Source organism: Pongo pygmaeus, chromosome 20 (assembly GCF_028885625.2).
Source record: "Pongo pygmaeus isolate AG05252 chromosome 20, NHGRI_mPonPyg2-v2.0_pri, whole genome shotgun sequence".
Taxonomy (NCBI): Eukaryota; Metazoa; Chordata; class Mammalia; order Primates; family Hominidae; genus Pongo; species Pongo pygmaeus.
In genome coordinates, this window is record NC_072393.2 from 13,687,372 (window position 1) to 13,706,887 (window position 19,516).

Consider the following 19,516-nt stretch of genomic DNA (forward strand, 5'->3'; position numbering starts at 1 on the left):
TTCCTTGTGAGCAGCTTAACCTTTCTGAGCCTCAGATTCATCTGTACAAAGGCTAGTGAGGCTAAATGTGATAATGCACATAAAACTCTTAATGTAGTCCCTGGCCCACAGTAAGTACTCAATAAATGATAAGAATAACAACCATGGCAGCTAACATCATTATTATCACTGTCACTGCTGGTGTTGTTAGAAGACGGAAGAAAATAGCTCCTGCTGCTAGGAAGTGATGTGGTTCCTGGTGAAACATGGTCCAGCAAGTATCATGACAACCAAAAGCTTTGAACAATAAAAAGATCGATGCTCTCTCAATGGTATAACTCACTGAGAATGACAAAAAGCATTTGTGTCACAGTGGGGAATCCTTTTGGTACCAAGGATGACTGATCCATGGAGGGGAGAAACTACTGCAGAGAGACATTAAAATAAAATGCTGCTGGTATTTATAGGAACTGTTGCTGGTCTCATGAGTTAGAATGCTGGTTGTGTTTTGTTGTTGTTGTTGGAATGCTGTTTACATGTGAAGGCAACTGAGAGCAGTTGCATGGGGCAGGGGTGAAGAAAGAAAGGAGGTAAGAAGCAACTACATGTATTTATTCAATTAATCAAAAAGGAGAGAGGACATGAGAGGTGTATGGTCAAGACACTGACCCCTCTGAGACTTGGTTTCCTCAACTATATAATAAAAAGCGAGGGAACTGGGATCATTCTCTGAGGATCCCTTTCTTATTCTCCGGAAAGAGGCCACAGGCTAGTCAGGGGGCAAGAGGAAGGAAGAAAGAGCTGGGCTCTAGTGGCAGAACCTGAGGGGTGATATTAAACATTTATACCACTTCCATTGCCCAAAAAGCCAGGGTTCCTGGCTCCATGACATGAAGACATCTTCTTATTCTAGATCTCTTGCCACCATCTCTGTGTGATTTTGGACAAACCACTTCTTTGTGAGTAAGATAGAAGGGCTGTACCTGCCAGAATCCATGGAGCCTTAAAATTCAATGATGCAGCCCGGCGTAGTGGCTCACGCTTGTAATCTCAGCACTTTGGGAGACAGAGGTGGGCGGATCACCTGAGGTCAGGAGTTCGAGACTAGCCTGACCAACATGGAGAAACCTCGTCTCTACTAAAAATACAAAAAAATTAGCCGGGCTTGGTAGTACATGCCTGTAATCCCAGCTATTCAGAAGGCTGAGGCAGGAGAATCACTTGAACCTGGGAGGCGGGGGTTGCAGTGAGCCGAGATCATGCCATTGCACTCTAGCCTGGGCAACAAGAGCAAAACTCTGTCTCAAAAAAAAAAAAAAAAAAAAAAAAATTCAATGATGCTACAAGATGAAAAACAACATCTTTCCCTGCTGGTTCCTGTGTAGTTGTGTCTTTTCCTTGCCTCCGCTCTTCAACAAAACAGCCCAAAGCCTGAGACAGTTTATGGACTCTTCTAAAAAGGAACCTTCATTTTCATAGAGTCACAAAATGTCAGAGCTGGCAAAGACCCAGAGCTTCTCTGTCTTATATCTCATCTGATGTTCAGGGCATCTGCCATAGACTTCTGGACTATCTGACTATCTCTATCAGTGTGTTGGTCCCATCTTCTAAACAGCTTGGTAAATTTCCCAGAACACTCATTATCAGAAGTGTTACCCTTTTCCAGCTTAACAACCATTTATTTTAGTGAGCATTTATTATGTGAAAGGTACAGTGCTAACCCTGTGAATAAAAAAAGAAAAAAAATTGTGCTCACCCCTCTCTGGTGAGGTTCACAGTCTCTTTTCTTAACATGCACAATTTGTGTTATTTGATCTCTTCAATACTTATATATATTTGAGAATGACAGTAAAAGAACTGTCATCTCAGACATACAGCCAAGCTTCTGAAATCTTCCTCTTACACATTTTCAGTTTCACGATCAGAACACGAATACAATAAAAACACGCCTTACAAGGGTTTGACAAAATTATAAAGTTAGGATTTCTCTGAGGCTCTGAGTTACAAAGAACAAACAGATATCCGGGGTAAGATCTTTTCCACCAAACTTCACCCAAGAAGAAAGCAAACACCGTGGTGGTCCACAAAAAATGAATCATGTTTTAACGCTGTGGTTTGCTTCAGGAATCTGAGAGGGCAACAGGTTAATCAGAAAGTACTCATTAGGCTGGGCACGGTGGCTCATGCCTGTAATCCCAGCACTTTGGGAGGCCGAGGTGGGCAGATCACCTGAGGTCCAGAGTTCGAGACAAGTCTGGCTGATAGTGGGAAACCCCCTCTCTACTAAAAATACAAAAATTAGCCGGGCACGGCAGTGCGTGCCTGTAGTCCCAGCTACTCAAGAGGCTGAGGCAAGAGAACTGCTGTAACCCAGGAGGTGGAGGCTACAGTGAGCCGAAATCCCACCACCGCACTCTGTCTCAAAAAAAAAAAAAAAAAAAAAAGGAAAGAAAGTACTCATTAAAGTCATCACTGTCTCAATGTCAAATTAATATATTTGAGTCCCCTCCTCTCTGAAACATAGAATTAAGTGTCTACTGTGTTTCTCTACCATTGACATTGGCAGAAGGCTAGGTCTGCATGGTGTGTGTGTGTGTGTGTGTGTGTGTGTGTGCGTGTGCGTATTTTTTCTTTCTTTCTTTCTTTTTTTTTTTTTTGAGACAGAGTCTCACTCTGTCACCCAGGATGGAGTGCAGTGGCACAATCTCAGCTCACTGCAACCTCTGCCTCCTGGATTCAAGTGATTCTGCTAACTCAGCCTCCCGAATAACTGGGATTACCGGTGCACACCACACCACCACGCCAGGCTGTTTTTTTTTTGTATTTTTAGTACAAATGGGGTTTCACCACGTTGGCCAGGCTGGTCTGGAACTCCTGACTTCAAGCGATCTGCCTGCCTCTGCCTCCCAAAGTGCTGGGATTACAGGCATGAGCCACAGCGCCCAGCTGGGATTTTTTTTTTTTTTAAGACAAAATCTTACTTTGTTGCCCAGGCTGGCCTTAAACCCTTGGGCTCAGGGACTCCTCCCACCTCAGCTTCCAGTAGCTGGAATTCCAGGTGCTTGCCGCTGCACCCAGCTCATGCAGAATGTTTTACTTTCCCTTCCCTGTTCCTAGCTTACAACCCAACAGGACACTAAACAGCACCTTGGAATCTGGAGTAATAAAACTTGAGCAATGTGCCTGATTTGAAGGAGATAGAACCACCAGACAAAAAGGATAACTGACTACCAGAGAAATAAGAGCAAGAAAAGCAAGTGAAAGAAATGCATGGTGAATTCAAAAAGAAAGGAGAAGGGGATGTGAAAGGAACCCAATCTAGAATAGAAGCTCTTCAGGGTCAGGATTTCCTGAGGATCTAATAAAAACTACAGACCAGAAAAAAATATATACATATACACAATTTTTTTCTTGCATAAAATTTCAGTGGGTTCATTCATCCCAACGATGAGCTCTCACCCTTAGGACCTATCTGTTATAGATGAAGAATTTCTCCTCTAGAGGAATGAGTCTAGAATCTCTTCCATCAGATGACAGGAAACTAGAAGAAAGGCCACCTTGTTGTAAGCAGGGAGATACAAACACTTACAAGTGACAAACTGACCTATTGAATGACTGCCTTCAGTTTAATGATCACTTATTGGGACCCACTAGGTGCCTGTATTGGTCAAGGTTCTTCAGAGGGACAAAACTAACAGGATAGATGTATATATGAAAGGGAGTTTATTAAGGAGAATTGACTCACACAATCACAAGGTAAAGTCCCACGATAGCCCATCTGAAGGATGAAGAGCAAGGAAGCCAGTGGTGGATCCGTCCGAGTCCTCAAACCTCAAGTAGGGAAGCCGACAGTGCAGCCTTCAGTCTGTGGCCAAAGGCCTGAGAGCTCCTGGCTAACCACTGGTGTAAGTCCATGAGTCCAAAAGCTGAAGAACTTGGAGTCTGATTTTAGAGGGCAGGAACCATCCAGCACAGGACAAAGATGAAGGCCAGAAGACTCAGCAAGTCTGCTCTTTCCAACTTCTTCTGCCTGCTTTTATTCTTGCCGTACTGGCAGCTGATTAGATGGTGCCCACACAGATTGGGGGTGGGTCTGCCTCTCCCAGTTCACCGGCTCAAATGTTAATCTCCTTTGGCAACACCCTCACAGACACACCCAGGAACAAGACTTTGCATCCTTCAAGCTGATCAAGTTGATGCTCAATATTAACCATCACACTGCTCAATAGCATATGAGCTTCCCTAAGTGTTCCCATAACCACGTTATTATGAAACAAAAAAACGGGGCTGCAAAAGCCCAACAATGATAGACTAGATAAAGCAAATGTGGTACATATATACCATGGAATACTATGCAGCCAAGAAAAAGAACAAGAAGATCATGTCGTTTGCGGGGACATGGATGGAGCTGGAGGCCATTATCCTTAGCAAACTAATGCAGAAACAGAAAACTAAATACTGCGTGTTCTAAGTGGGAGCTAAATGATGATAACACATGGACATACAGAGGTGAACAACACGCACTGGGGCCTTTTGGAGGGTGGAGGGCGGGAGGAGGGAGATGATCAAGAAAAATAACTAATGGGTACTAGCCTTAATACCTGGGTGATGAAATAACCTGTACAACAAACCCCCAAGACAAAAGTTTACCATGTAATAGATCTGCACTTGTACCCCTAAACTTAAAATAAAATGAAAAAAACCACACAGGGATTTTTAAGGCTCCTTCCTGCCAGCAAGGTCAAGCCAGTCCCAGCCAGCAGAAGCCAGCCCCCAGGGAGCATGAATTGGCACAACCATTTTGCAGAGCAATTTGGCAATACCTAGTGAGGCTGAGGATGCACATGGTATACAAGTCAGCAGTTCCACTCCTGGGTATGTGCCCTAGAGAAACTCACTTGGGAGAAAGCAGGGACACTTTGGGTCAAAATAGCCCAAAGCAGGAAACAATCCAAATAGATAAATACACGGCAGCATACTCCTACCACAGAATACTATGCAGTCATGAAAATGGATGCATGAAAACTATTTTTATTAATCAGATTTATCTCATGTTGAACACAAAAGTCAGGTTAAAGAAATGTGAAGTTTGAAAAACAGTACCATGTATCTCTTTTTTTTTCTTTTTCTTTTCTTCTTTTTATATTTTATTTTTTTGAGACAAGGTCTTACTTTGTCACCCAGGCTGGAGTGCAGTGGTGCAATCACGGCTCACTGCAGCCTCGACCTCCTGGGCTCACGTGATCCTCCCACCTCAGCCTCCTGAGTAGCTGGGACTACAGGCATGCATCATCATGCCTGGCTAATTTTTTGCATTTTTTGTATAGATGGGGTTTCACCATGTTGCCCAGGCTGGTCTTAAACTCCTGGACTCAAGCGATCTTCCTGCCCTGGCCTCTCAAAGTGCTAGGATTACAAGTGTGAGCCACCACACCTGGCCTTTATTAAAAAACAAACAAAAAAACAACAACAAAAACAGCATTTTTTAGGGACAGGGTCTTGCTCTGTTGCCCAAGCTGGAGTGCAGTCATAGCTCACTACAGCGTCGACCTTCTGGGCTTAAGTGATCCTCCCGCCTTGGCCTCCTGAGTAGCTGGGACTACAGGAGCACACCACCAGGCCCAGCTGATTATTTTATTATATTTTATTTCATTCTGTAGAGACAGGGTTTCATTACATTGGCCAGGCTGGTCTCAAACTTCTGGCCTAAAGTAATCCTTCCATCTTTGCCTCCAAAATTGCTAGGATTACAGGTATGAGCCACCATTCCCAGCCCATATATTTCTTATCTATGCGTGTAGTCAAAGTGTAAACTATTCTCCCTCTGATGCTATTTAAAAAACATTTTGAAGTGTAAAAATAGGTAGCATATATTTCTTATATACTTAGGCAGCCAAAGTGTGAATACATAAATGGAAATAATAAACATAAAATTCAGGAAAGTGCTCCTGGATGGGGGAGAGAAAGGAATGGGTCTAGGGAGGGAGAAAACAGGGATTAGAAAGGTTAGAAAGGTTTTGTTTTGCTGGGTACAGTAGCTTACGCCTGTAATCCCAGCACTTTGGGAGGCCGAGCCAGGTGGATCACTTGAGGTCAGGAGTTCAAGACCAGCCTGGCCAACATGGCGTAAACCCGTCTCTACTAAAAATACAAAAATTAGCTAGGTGTTGTGGTACATGCCTGTAATCCAACCTATTTAGGAGGCTGAGGCAGGAGAATCACTTGAACCTGGGAGGCAGAGGCTGCAGTGAGCTGAGATTGTACCACTGCACTCCAGCCTGGGTGACAGAGGGAGACTCTTGTCAAAAAAAAAAAAAAAAAAGAGAGAAAAGTTTTGTTTTGATAGCAGGTTACTCCATTACTTCTCTATCCTCAATTCTCCCCATTCTTCTGGTCAACTTCTCCAGCCACATGGGCCTTCGTATTGTTGACCAGACACGTCAGATACAGTCCAGCCTCAGAGCCTTTGCACTGGCTGTTCCCTTTGCCTGACACTCTGTTCCAGCTCTCCTCATGGCTCACTCACTCACTTCCCTTAGGTTTTCATTCAGATGTCACATGCCCTGTGAAGTCTCCCCTGGCTTCCAGCACCCCTCACCCCTGCCTGCCACACATCCCATCCCTCCCCTGCTTTATTTTTCCTCTGTACCCCTCACCGCCATCTGACACACTAGATTCATTCATCAATTGTGTCCATCTCCATCAGCAGACTCTCAGCTCCATGAGGACAGGGGATTTTTCTATTTTGTTTACTGCTGTGTCCCAGAGCCTAGAACAGGATCTGGCACATAGAAGTGTTCAATAAATAGTCATTGAATAAATGAATGTATACACAGGTGTTTGCTCTATTATTCTCTACTTAGTTTTGCATGGGATCTTGCTAGGTTACCCAAGCTGGTCTCAAACTAGTTAGGCTGCTCAAGCAATCCTCTCTCTTCAGCCTCCTGAGTAATTGGGGTTACAGGCATGTGCCACTGTACCCAGCTTTATACACTTTTAATTTTCATTTTGTGGAGATGTGGTCTTGCTATGTTGCCCAGGCTGGTCTCAAACTCCTGGGCTCAAGCAAATCCTCCCACCTTGGCCTCCCAATGTGCTGGGATACAGGCATGAGCCACCCTGCCCAGCTTTACATTTTTTAAACAATAGAAAAGTTAGCCACTAGGCTGTTTCCAGATGAGTTTCCTAGTAGAATAAGAGAAAAGTGCCCAGCACCATAATATGTCCTTGGAACCCACCAAGGTCCCAAGCCACTGAACTGTGAGCACAGCCAACAAAGATCCCTCTGTGAACACCCAAGCCCATGAGAGCTAGCCCAGAGTCCTTACAACAGACCACTGACATCTGAAGGCCTCTACAGAAACAGCCCAATAGGCCACAGCTCCTTCTGTGAGAGGCAACATTGCTCTGAAACAAATCTGCATTGTGAGAGCCCAGCCAGCACAGCGTGGGTGCTGCAACTCATCACATCTGCCAAGAGAGACAGAACCTGGAGCAGCAACAAAACATGGAAAGCTACGACCCTGTAAATGATTACTATGAAAAAGGTGTCCAGTGAAGAAGGGTCTTAGAATAGAAGAGCCCAGACTTAGCTGAGAGGAGAGTAGAGAGTGGAAAGAGGAGGAACCAGCCATTGGTACCAGATAGTAATGTCCCTACTGGAATCTAATAAAATTTTTAAGGTCCCTGATAGACTAGTAGGTCATTCTCCAAATCCATTTCCCTTTTCTTCTAAGCACAATCTGATACTTCCCAGCTTCCCTTGCAGTGATGTGTAGTCATGTGACCAAGTTCTAGCCAATAGGATATGAATGGAACAGGTATGGGTCACACCCCTTCCAAACTCATAAACCTTTCAAAGTATCACCTTCTATGCTCATTTCTCCTTCCTGGTTTGATACAGACAAGCATGGAGTTATTGGATGATGTGGGCTGACAATGAAGAGCCACAATATGGCAAGGGTCAGGGTCCGTCAGTCATTGGAGGAGATGAGCCTATCAACTAGGAACAATTATTTTGGACTTTTTTTTTTTGAGATGGGGTCTTGCTCTGTTGCCCAGGCTGGAGTATGGTTGTATGATCATAGCTCACTGTGCCCTCCAACTCCTGGGCTCAAGCAATTCTCCCAGGCATGTACCACCATGCCTGGTTAATTTTTATTTTATTTTATGTTTTACAGATGGGGGGGGTCTCACTATGTTGCCCAGGCTGGTCTTGAACTCCTGAGCTCAAGTGATCCTCCCACCTCAGCTTCCCAAAGTGCTGAGATTACAGGCATGCACCACCACACCCAGCTCACTTTTGAATTTTCTATGAGTGACAAATAAACTTCTGCCGTGTTTAAGTCATTTCCTAGCTTTGGATCTTTTGTTATACCAGCAAGTGCTACCTCATACAGGGTGCTTAGAGGAAAGCATATACACATTTCAACCACAGTTCATCATATATGGATCTGAAAACTCCTTGAAGACAGTGACTGTACCTTATTTAGCTTGCTTTTCTCCTTTGTCATAATCACAATCCCTTGCACCCAGACATTCTCAAAAAACATTCACCAAGTTGAAATAAAAGCAAGATATCCTCAAGCAAATCAAGAGACCCATGCATGTACAACACTTAAAACCTTGAGTTCTGGAATGCATAATCTTCTGTTCATATCCCAGTTCCATCACTTACTTGCTGGGTGGCCTTAAGCAAGTTACGCTCCGAGTTTCTGATTCCTCAGAGGTCAGATGGGAATATTAATATTTCCTAATTCAGTGGGTTGTTGCAAGGATTAAATTAGAGAATGGGCATAAAGCACTCTGGAAGCAGCCAACAATAATGAGCTATTATTTTAATTGTAACAGAAAGCATCTGCTGTAATATACAGCTGAGACATGGAGGTGGGGTGTTGGCAGAAGGGAGGCAGGCGCATAACGAGGGGAGGGAGAACACAAGGGCTCAGCCTTCCTGAGCCCGGCCCAGACCACACCAACCAAAAGCCTCATAATCCTTCAGCTAGTTAAATCCAAAGAGTATAGCATGCGCCACTTACCCCGTTAGCACCACCACAAAGTCCATGACGTTCCAGCCATTCCTCAAGTAGGAGCCTTTGTGGAAGGCAAACCCAAGGGCAATGATTTTAATTCCAGCCTCGAAACAAAAAATTCCAATGAAGTATGGTTCTGTGTCATCCTGGAAGGGAGAGAAGGCAAGGTCAGTGTCTTGGGCTGGGCAGATGTTGACAAGATCAGGGAACCAGCCCACCTAGAAATCAGTACCCCTCACCCTCTCGCTTCCCCCGACCCTCCTGCACTCACTACCTCTCACTGCCTCTTGTAGAGTTCTCTTGTCCAAAGCCTTTTACAAGCAAAGCCAATGCTCAGAGAAGGCACCTTCCTCCTTCATTCCTTTTGGGCCAACCTCACATACCACTCGGCCAAACAGAATTACTTGTTTGCACCTGTCTTATTCAATACAACAGTCACAGGCCACATGTGGCTATTTCAATTAAAATTAATTTAAATGCAATAAAATAAAAAACGCAGTTCTGCAGTCACACTGGCTACATTTCAAGTGACAATCCTATTGGACAGGGCAGATGGAGATCATTTCTGTGACTGCAGAAAATTCTAATGGAAAGCATTGGTTTAGAGGATTTACTTGTCACATGCAGCGTTCAAGGCATTTGAGGCTAGAGTTTGTGTATTGACCTCACTCCTAAATCTGACCCCTTAGGATGGTTCTCAGCTGGCATGTAGATTGTTAAAGGTCTGGAATAGGACTTCTGTACTGGCTGATAGGTGGCCAGTATCCTCACCTCCAGTTTCTCTGCAGAACCTCCGGCTGGTTCTGGCTTCCGGCTGATAATCTATCATATTTGAAATTAAGCTATAAGCTCTTTTCCACCAGAGCCCCTATGTGAATGTTTTCCCATCTGTTACAGCAATGTTTCTCGAGCTACAATCATTTCATTCTGCCTGAATGATTTTTTTTCTTCCATATCAGCTTGCCACTGGTACTTCTATTTGCTTACCGGTCTTTCAATGGACTCTTTTTATTTAACTTTATTTTAAGTGAAAATACAAAGGTCTAGAAATCATAGGTTTGCTAGGCTAGTTATAGTTTTTAGAAGACTGTGACATTGTGAAATGTATGTTTGGTCTTTGACACTGTTTCCTGGTGTACAGCTCCTAAAATCCTTGGGATCTCCAAAGGGATGTCTTTTTGTAGGCTAAGGATTGACTGATGGCTGGCAGCTTCTAGGTAACTTCAGGATGGGGGCTGGTCACCGGGAAAACCAAGGCATGATTAGAGGGTTGGATTTAAATCATTGACCATTGGTGATCAACTTAATTTTCAGCCCCTCTGCCCTCTCAGAGGTTGGGGGGTGGGGCTGAAAGTCACAACCCTCAAATCATGCCTTAGTCTTTCTGGTGACCAGTCCCCCTCCTGAAGCTACCTAGAAGCTGCCAGCCACACCCTTCTCCTATATCTCACCCTATGCATCTCTTCATTTGTATCCTTTGTACTATTCTTTTTTCTTTTTTTTCGCTCCCCCCAAGACAGAGTTTCACTCCTGTTGCCTAGACTGGAGTGCAATGGTGCGATCTTGGCTCACTGTAACCTCTGCCTGCCGGGTTCAAGCGATTCTCCTGCCTCAGCCTCCCAAGTAGCTGAGATTACAGGTGTGCACCACCATATCCAGCTAATTTTGTATTTTTTTAGTAGAGATGGGTTTTCACCATGTTGGTCAGGCTGGTCTCGGACTCTTGACCTCAAGTGATCTACCTGCCTTGGCCTCCCAAACTGCTGGGATTACAGCCACGAGCTACCGTGCCTGGCCAAGACATAATTATTAACATTAACAATGTTTATTTGAGAATACTGCCTGAAATTATGTCAGATGCCAAAGTGAGCAGCTTGAGACCAGCCTAAGCAACCTAGTGAGATCCCCATCTCTACAAAAAAGATAAAAATAAGAAAATTAGCTGGGCACGGTGGCACCTGTAGTCCCTGCTACTCAGGAGGCTGCAGCGGGAGGACGGCTTGAGCCCAGGAGGTGGAGGCTGCAGTGAGCTATGACTGAACCACTGCACTCCAGCCTGGGTGACAGAGCGAGACTCTGTTTCAAGAAAAAATAAAAAAGAAATTTAGGCTTCCCATGATCTGGCTCTGGGCTCCAGGACTGAGAGACTCCTCTGTGCCCTGCTCCACTCCCCCAAAAATCAATGTCCTGCTAAAGCCAAGGAGAAGCCCCCGAGAAGAGACATCACTCACCAGCCGTTCAGACATAGGGGTCTTGTCATCATCAGGCAGATGCTGCTCCAGTGCGAGGACGATGCAATTCGCTATGATGGTGGCTAAAATCATATATTCAAAGGGAGTATTGGGGAATTAAGGAAAAATCTTGTTCAAAGAAAAGAAGGGTGTTTGGAGGTGCACCCACCCCCACTGACCCCAGTGGAAAGATCTCAAGCCCTCTAGATCCTCCCAACTCATCAGCACAGGTGGAATTATTCATTCTCCTGTCTGGAGTAGACCCCTGCAGATCTCAAACCCAGAGCAGGTGACTTCTAAAGGGAAATGCGGATATTCACCTTCTATCTCACCCGCAATATTCATTGAACACATATTCATTCAGTACCTGCTGTGTGCCAGACTCTGTTCTGGGCTAGGGACACAGCTGAGAGCAAAGCAGACAAGAGGAGAAGCTTCCTCCTGCTTCCCAGAGGAGAAGCAAATAAATGAGATAACTACATCACGTATACTACGCTATACAGTACACTGCATATACCATGTTATATAGTACATCATATATTCTATGTTATGTAGTAAGAGGGTGAAGGCTATAGACAGTGGAAGGGGTCAGGGTTGCAATTTCAAATATGGTGGCAGGGCCAGCATGATGGCAGGCACCTGTGGTCCCAGGTACTTGGGAGGCTGAGGCGAGAGAATTGCTTGAGCCGAGGAGGTAGAGGCTGCAGTGTACAATGACTATACCACTGCACTCCAGCCTGGGTGACAGAAGGAGGCCCTGTCTAAAAAAAAAAAAAAAAAAAGAGATAAATTAAAAATAGATAGAGGCTGAGGTGGGTGGATCACCTGCGGTCAGGACTTTGAGACCAGCCTGGCCAACATGGTGAAACCCTGTCTCTACTAAAAATACAAAAATTAGCCAGGCGTGGTGGTGCACACCTGTAGTCCCAGCTACTTGGGAGGCCGGGGCAGGAGAATCGCTTGAACCTGGGAGGTGGAGGTTGCAGTGAGCTGAGATAATGCCACTGCACTCTAGCCTGGGCAACAGAGCAAGACTCCATCTCAAAAATAAATAAAATAATAAATAAATAAGTACATAAATAAATAAAACATTATGATCAGATTTGACACTTAATGCATGATCCACAGAAGAAAAAACAGATACGCTGGGCTTTATCAAAATTTAAACCTTTTGTGCATCAAAGGACGTTATCAAGAAAGTTAAAAGACAAGTAACAGAATGGGAGAAGCTATTTGCAAATCATGTATCTGATAAGGGTCCAGTACTATATAAGAACATTTACGGCCAGGTGTGGTGGCTCATGCCTGTAATCCCAGAACTTTGGGAGGCTGAGGTGGGTGGATCACGAGGTCAGGAGATCGAGACCATCCTGACTAACACGGTGAAACCCTACCTCTACTAAAAAATACAAAAAATTAGCTGGGCGTGATAGCGGGCATCTGTAGTCCCAGCTACTCAGGAGGCTGAGGCAGGAGAACGGCGTGAACCTGGGAGGCAGAGCTTGCAGTGAGCCGAGATCGTGCCACTGCACTCCAGCCTGGGTGACACAGCGAGACTCCGTCTCAAAAAAAAAAAAAAAATTAAAAATAAAAAAAGAACATTTACAACACAACAACAAAAAGATAATCCAATTGAAAAATGGACAGGAGGCTAGAATAGACATTTCTCCAAAGAAGACAGTCAAATGGCCAATAAATACATGAGGGTATTAGTGATCAGGGAAGTGAAAATCAAACCCCAGTGGGATACTGCTTCACATCCACTAGGATAGCTAAAATTAAAAACAAACAAACAAACAGAAAACAAGTGTTGGTGAAGATGTGAAGAAATTGAAACCCTCGTGCTGGTGGGAATATAAAATGGTGTAGCTGGCCAGGTGCGGTGGCTCACGCCTATAATCCCAGCATTTTGGGAGGCCAAGGTAGGAGGATTACTTGAGCACAGGAGTCCGAGACCAGCCTAGGCAACAAAGTGAGACACTCTCTCTCTATAAAAAATATAAAAAATTAGCCAGGCATGGTGGTGCAGGCCTGTAGTGCCAGCTACTTGGGAGGCTGAGGAGAGAGGATTGCTTGAGCCCCAGGAGGTTGAGGCTGCAGTGAACCATGATTGCACCACTGCACTCCAGCCTGGGCAATGGGAGTGAGACCCTGTCTCAAAACAACAACAAAAACAACAACAACAAAAAACACCAGTGTAACTGCCGTAGAAAACCATTCATTGGTTCCTCAAAAAGTTAATCACAGAGTTACCATGTGACACACAGTAACTCCACTCCAAGGTATAAACACAAAAGGATCGTAAGACAGGTACTCCAACAAACACTCATACACGAATATTCACAGCAGCACTATTCACAACAGCCAAAAGATGGAAACAACCTAAATTTCATCAGTGGGTGAATGGATAAACAAAATATGGTCTACTCACAGAATGGAATAGTATTCAGCCATAAAAAGGAATGAAGTAGGCTAGGTGCAGTGGCTCAGGCCTGTAAACCCAGCACTTTGGGAGGCCGAGGCAGGCAGATCACCTGAGGTTGGGAGTTTAAGACCAGCCTGACCAACATGGAGAAACCCCATCTCTACTAAAAAAAATACAAAATTAGCTGGGTGTGGTGGCGCATGCCTGTAATCCCAGCTACTCAGGAGGCTGAGGCAGGAGGATCGCTTGAACCTGGGAGGCAGAGGTTGCGGTGAGCTGAGATTGTGCCATTGCACTCCAGCCTGGGCAACAAAAGCAAAACTCCGTTTCAAAAAAAAAAAAAAAAAAGAATGAAGTACTGATACATGATAGAACAGGAATGAACCTTGAAAACATTACGCCAAGTGAAAGAAGCAGACATAAAATACCCCATATTGTATGATTTCATGTATATGAAATATCCCAAATAGGCAAATCCAGAGACAGACAGATTTGTTGTTCCTGGGGAATGGGAAGGGAAATGGGAGTGACTGCTTAATATTTTAGAACTAGATGAAGGTGATAGTTACACAACATTGTGAATGTACTAAATGCCTCTCCCCTCCCCTCTCCTTTCTTTTTTTATTTATTTTTACTTTTTTTTTTTAAAGAAACACGATTTTGCTCTGTCACCCAGGCTGGAGTGCAGTGGCGTGATCATAGCTCACTGCAGCCTTGAATTCCTAGGCTCAAACGATCCTCCTGCCTCAGCCTCCTGAGTAGCTGGGACTACAGGTGCACACCACCATGTGTGCCTAATTTTTTTTTTTTTATTTTTTTTGTAAGAGACAGAGTCTTACTTTGTTGCCCAGGGTGGTCCTGAACTCCTGGGCGACCTTCCTTCCTCAGCCTCGCAAAGTGCTGGGATTACAGGCATGAGCCACTGTGCCCAGTCCTAAATGCCACTTTAAAATGGTTAATTGTGTTATATTAATTTTACCTCAATAAAAAAAAAATTACAGAGATCAGGGCAGACCTCTGAGAATCTGCTTTTCCAAGACCCGAGGCAGGGGAGGGGTCGTCCAGTGCGTATCTCTAGATGCCCCATTTGCATTCTCTCCAGTTTGCATAGGTAAACTCCTCCCTGCATCCTGGGAGCTGTCATTTGGGTTGAGGAGGCCTCCCTCCCTAGTGTCCCACCAGAGGATCCGCAGGGCAGGTGGGGAGGGTCTATCTTGTTCATTTCATATTAGCTCCTGACCTGCTGATCAGCTGGTAAATGGGAATGTCCGCTGTCTCCCTGCCACACCCCTCAAAAGTGTCCCATGCCAACAGGCTCTGCATATGGATCTGGCAATCTCTGAGAAGGAGGTGTAAGCACTGGAGAAGTGGCTGCTTGAGTGAAAAAGCCATAGGGTGTTGGTTACTCCAGAGCAGGATTTCCCAACCTCAGCACTAGGTTTAGGGGTGGATCATTCTCCTTGGTGGGCTGTCTGGGCACTGTGGCATGTTCAACGGTATCCCTGGCCTCTGTGTGCTAGATGCCAGTAGTAACCCCTCCTGTCCAGTGAGGACAACCTCAAGTGGTCTCTAAACATTGCTGAGTGTGCCCTGGGGGCACTGAAATCCCGTGTTCTGTAGAGAGATCAATTAGTGTGTCTTGGGGAACTTGACCATGCTAAACCTCTCCCCTCCTCCTAGCTCTATCCTTTGGAAAATTAATTGGTTTCAGTCTCCTCTTCTGCCCTGGAGTTAGGTTTGGCATTTTGGAAGCGCCATAAAACCATCCCTTCCAGGCCGGAGGGAGAGTGGAACCTGCTTTCCAGGTGGGAAAACGGAGTCTGAAACAGAAACCCCCTCAGTAAAAGTCTCGGAAAGCCAGGAAAACCAGGCTTCCTTTTGTCACCAGCTTCAGCTTTTGCCTCCAGCTGAAAGCACACTCTGAAAAGCAAAATCCGAGACTCAGGGCAATTTGGAGAGCCAACAAAAGCCGGCCTTGCCGACGATCATCTCTGATTGGCTTTCTGCCTCCGAGCTGACAGGCATTAGGAGCCCAGAGAACAAAGCTAGGCTGTGTTGCACAAATACTCCACTCTGCCTCACCCTGCAGCCTGGAAAATAAGAGACAATATTTGTACACAAAGCAGCAACGCCAAGCCCTTCCCTGGTCTCCTCTCGCTATGATTTGAAGCTGACTTCGCTTCCTCTCCCTGCCAACTCAGCCTCCTTACACGCGCTTCTGCCATCCCACTCCTCCGGTTCCCTGGCCTCCTGCCCCTCAATGGCAGGGATGTGACTTCCTTTGGATCGGCTCCGGGACTGAAGGTTCCAGGAAGAGTCCCAGAAGGCCAACATGCAGCATGCAGCACTTTTATGGGCTGCAATATCAGGGTTTCAACTGGCCAGCGTCGCCTGGATTTCAGACCCAGGGCTCTCTGGGTTTGGCAATGAAACCTTAGCACGTAGGCAAAAATAGAGGTTCTACTCTCCCACCTTGCTTCATTTTCTTACTTCTTATCAAACACAGACACTCACACTGCTTCTCCAACATCATCCCCCCTCCCTCTGCTCACCCACACCCCCACAAGTGTCCACAGACATGCCCCAGATGGACATCTGCAACAATGACCTCAGACCCTTGCTACTCAAAGTGTGGTCCCAGAACCAGCACCTGCTAGGAATGCAGCCTCAGGCCCCGCATCCACCTGCTGAGTCAGAATCTGCATTTAAAAAGATCGCCAGGGGATTTGTGTGCACTGGGAAGTTTAGGAAGTGCTAAGTGCCTCTATTTCAGGGGTAGGAGGAGGAGCTCAGGTAATTGCGGTTTTGAGTCATCCAGAAAGAGGTGGGGGTTCCTCTTTCTCCTCCAAGCTTTCTCCTCCATGTTCTGACCCCAGGGGGAGAACTGAACAGCCCTGGGTACCAGCCTTCTGCTCCCACTTGGGTAAAGAGCCTGAGAAGAAACCGAAGATTTTGATGAAATAAGAGCAATGTTGGAATGAGACAAAAGCAGAAAAGAAAATTTCAGCCTAATGCATGTGGAAGTATTCAAAGCCTTCCCATGGATCCCATCTCACTCAAAAGCAAAAACAAAGTCCTTCTAGCACCAGCAAGGTGCATGACCTGCTCCCATTACCTCCCTCCCCTCATCTCCTCTATTCTCTCCCTTAGTCACTCAGCTACAGCAACGCTGGCCTCCCTTTTATTCCCCAAACTCCCCAGGCACATTTGTACCCAGGGGCCTTTGCACCTGCTGTTCATTCTCCTGGAATAGTCTTTCCCCAGACATCCACATGACTCCCTCCCTCACTTCCTTTAGGCCTTTACTCAAAGGTCACATCCATCAACCCCCTTTGCCTGCTTATTTTTTTCTTTCTTTCGTCCCCGTCCCCAGTCAAGCATCTGCTATTTTCTTCCTTCTTTATCTTGTTCCCTGTCTCTCCCACGAGACTGCACACTCTATGCACGTGGGGATTTTTTGTCTACTTTGTTCACTGCTTCATCCTCTGTGCCCAGGAGAGCATTCCCTATATAGTAGATGCTCAAAATACACCGGTGGAAGGGCCTGGTGCGGTGGCTCATGCGGTGTAATCCTAGCACTTTGGGAGGCCAAGGCGGGTGGATCACTAGAGGTCAGGAGTTCGAGACCAGCCTGGCCAACATGGTGAAACCCCGTCTCTACTAAAAATACAAAAATTAGCTGGGCATAGTGGCAGACGCCTGTAATCTCAGCTACTCGGGAGGCTGAGGCAGGAGAATCACTTGAACCCGGGAAGCAGAGTTTGCAGTGAGCCGAGATCACGCCACTGCACTCCAGCCTGGACAACAGAACGAGACTCCGTCTCAAAAACAAAACAAAACAAAACAAAACAAAAATCACCGGTGGAGGAAGTGAAGGAAGGGGACATGGGTCCTGCTGCCTATAAACTCTGACTTCATCTCAAGCCAAGTCTCCATGAGCATGTTAAGGACACAATGAAACCCCCTGAAACATGCAGTGATGTACTTGGTGCCCAGATGAAAGAAAGATGGGCTGCTGAGTTCTTGGCATGGTAAGAGATGCCTCGCCCGAGGCAGACGTCAAAGGTTGCACTGAGTAGTCGAGCTGGGGGGAGGCGAGGCTTTCTCAGCCCAACCTCAAGTCATGCCTGATCCTCCCAATTTAGAAAGCCTGAGTTCTAACTCACAGCTGCGGTGTGCAATGCCTCTGTTAGCTGAGCTGAGTCTTTCTGCTCCCTGATTGGCTCAGAGAGAAAGCACCTGTGTCAGCGGGATCCAGAAAAATCAGCCATCCTAGGAGGCCAAAGGGGGGCGGGGGCTGAAAGAAGAGAAGCATCCCTGATGGGAGGAAAAGCTGGCTCCCAAAATGGCTCTCGGAAGTCAGGATAGCAGACAGCCCTGCAGGCAGGTGAGGAGATACAGAGCTCTATACACAATGAAATTGATCAGGACCTGCAGAGGCCCCAGAGAGAGGCTGTATGTGACCCCGGAAAAGACCAAGTGATTCTGTGTAGGGAAGAAGGAGGGCTTGCATCTGAGAACAGGACCTTGCTCTTGGGATTCAGAACATCAAGGAAAATTCTCAAAGTGGGCATGGCTGATGGTTCCCATCCCTTAGCAAGACCTTGCAGTGTCTAAGTAATCCTTGCATCCCTCTGTGGTGCCCTTCATCCTCATCTCATTTGAAACCTCCTGTGGTTGGTGTGAAAATCAAATCAGGTTTGTCAACTCTTCGTGACCTTGGCTCCACTATGGGGGCTGCTGATGAGTGGGTTCTAAGGAAACAGATACTTGTAGCAGTTAGCCAGGTCATTGAGCTTGTGGGAAGAAGCCAAACAGACCTTATTTTCATGTAAGTTCCATGCTCATCACAATCACCAGGAAAAGAGTAGAGGGTACCAAGACCCTAGATATATGGGTTTAAGATATATTCCTTGGTCCACTAAACACATGCCCCAATTTCACTCTGCAATATGATCAACTATTATGGGGCCATTAACAAGCACAGCAACCATAATTACAGCTGTCTTGTTTCCAACTGCTTCTTTGGGCAGATACCATGGTAAGCACTTTGTTTCAGTTAACTCCTTGCAACATTTCTAAAAGGTGGGTTCTGTGGTAAGCCCCATTTTCCACATAAGAAAATCCAGGCTCAGAGAGATTAAACAAATTTTCAAGGTCACATAGGAGGTACTGGCAGAGCTGGGGCTCACACCCAGGTTTGCCCAACTCCACAGTCTATGACTTTTTTTCTTTTTTTTTTGAGTTAGGGTCTTGCTCTGTTGCCCAGAGTGAAATGCAGTGGCATGATCACAGCTCACTGTAGCCTTGACCTCCCAGGCTCAAGCGATCCACCCACTTCAGCCTCCTGAGTAGCTGGGACTACAGGTGCATGCCAACACACCTGGCTAATTTTTAACATTTTTGTAGAGATGAGGGTCTCACCATGTTGCCTAGGCTGGTCTTGAACTCCTGGGCTCAAGCGATCCTCTCACCTTGGCCTTTCAAAGTGCTGAGATTACAGGTATGAGCCACTGTGCCCAGCCCACAGTCTATGCTTTTAAGCTGGTGGTCCCCAAAGACCACTCAGGAGCTATCCTGGTTAGAAGATGGATGGTTTTGACTTTATTAAAAAAAAAAAAATAGAATGCAGGTGCATTTGGGGCCCTAACCATATGGATTAGACCAAATGGGTTACACCTCACCCAAGTCCCAACCAATGGCCACAGTTTAGTAAAGGCCAACCATTGCATGCTAGTCCACGCCCTCATAAGCCCATCTCAAGTGGGAATTATTAATGACTATTTCAACTTCAAATAATCCAAACAGTCTCCAGTTCCCAGACGTGGGCTTCAAAATCTTCAACACAC

At 45.8% G+C, this 19,516-nt stretch overlaps 1 protein-coding gene across 5 annotated transcripts in view; it reads right to left on the reverse strand.

Annotated features, from left to right (window-relative positions):
• Positions 1 to 19,516, reverse strand: part of CACNA1A (calcium voltage-gated channel subunit alpha1 A) — a 300,689-nt gene that overhangs the window by 237,622 nt on the left and 43,551 nt on the right. For all 5 annotated transcript variants that reach the window (XM_054464221.2, XM_054464220.2, XM_054464222.2 and 2 more), the window contains exons 2-3: positions 11,243 to 11,348; positions 9,018 to 9,157 (exon numbers count right to left, since the gene is read on the reverse strand). In XM_054464221.2, the coding sequence (XP_054320196.2) occupies positions 9,018 to 9,157; positions 11,243 to 11,348 (246 nt within the window). The remainder of the gene's footprint in view (positions 1 to 9,017; positions 9,158 to 11,242; positions 11,349 to 19,516) is intronic.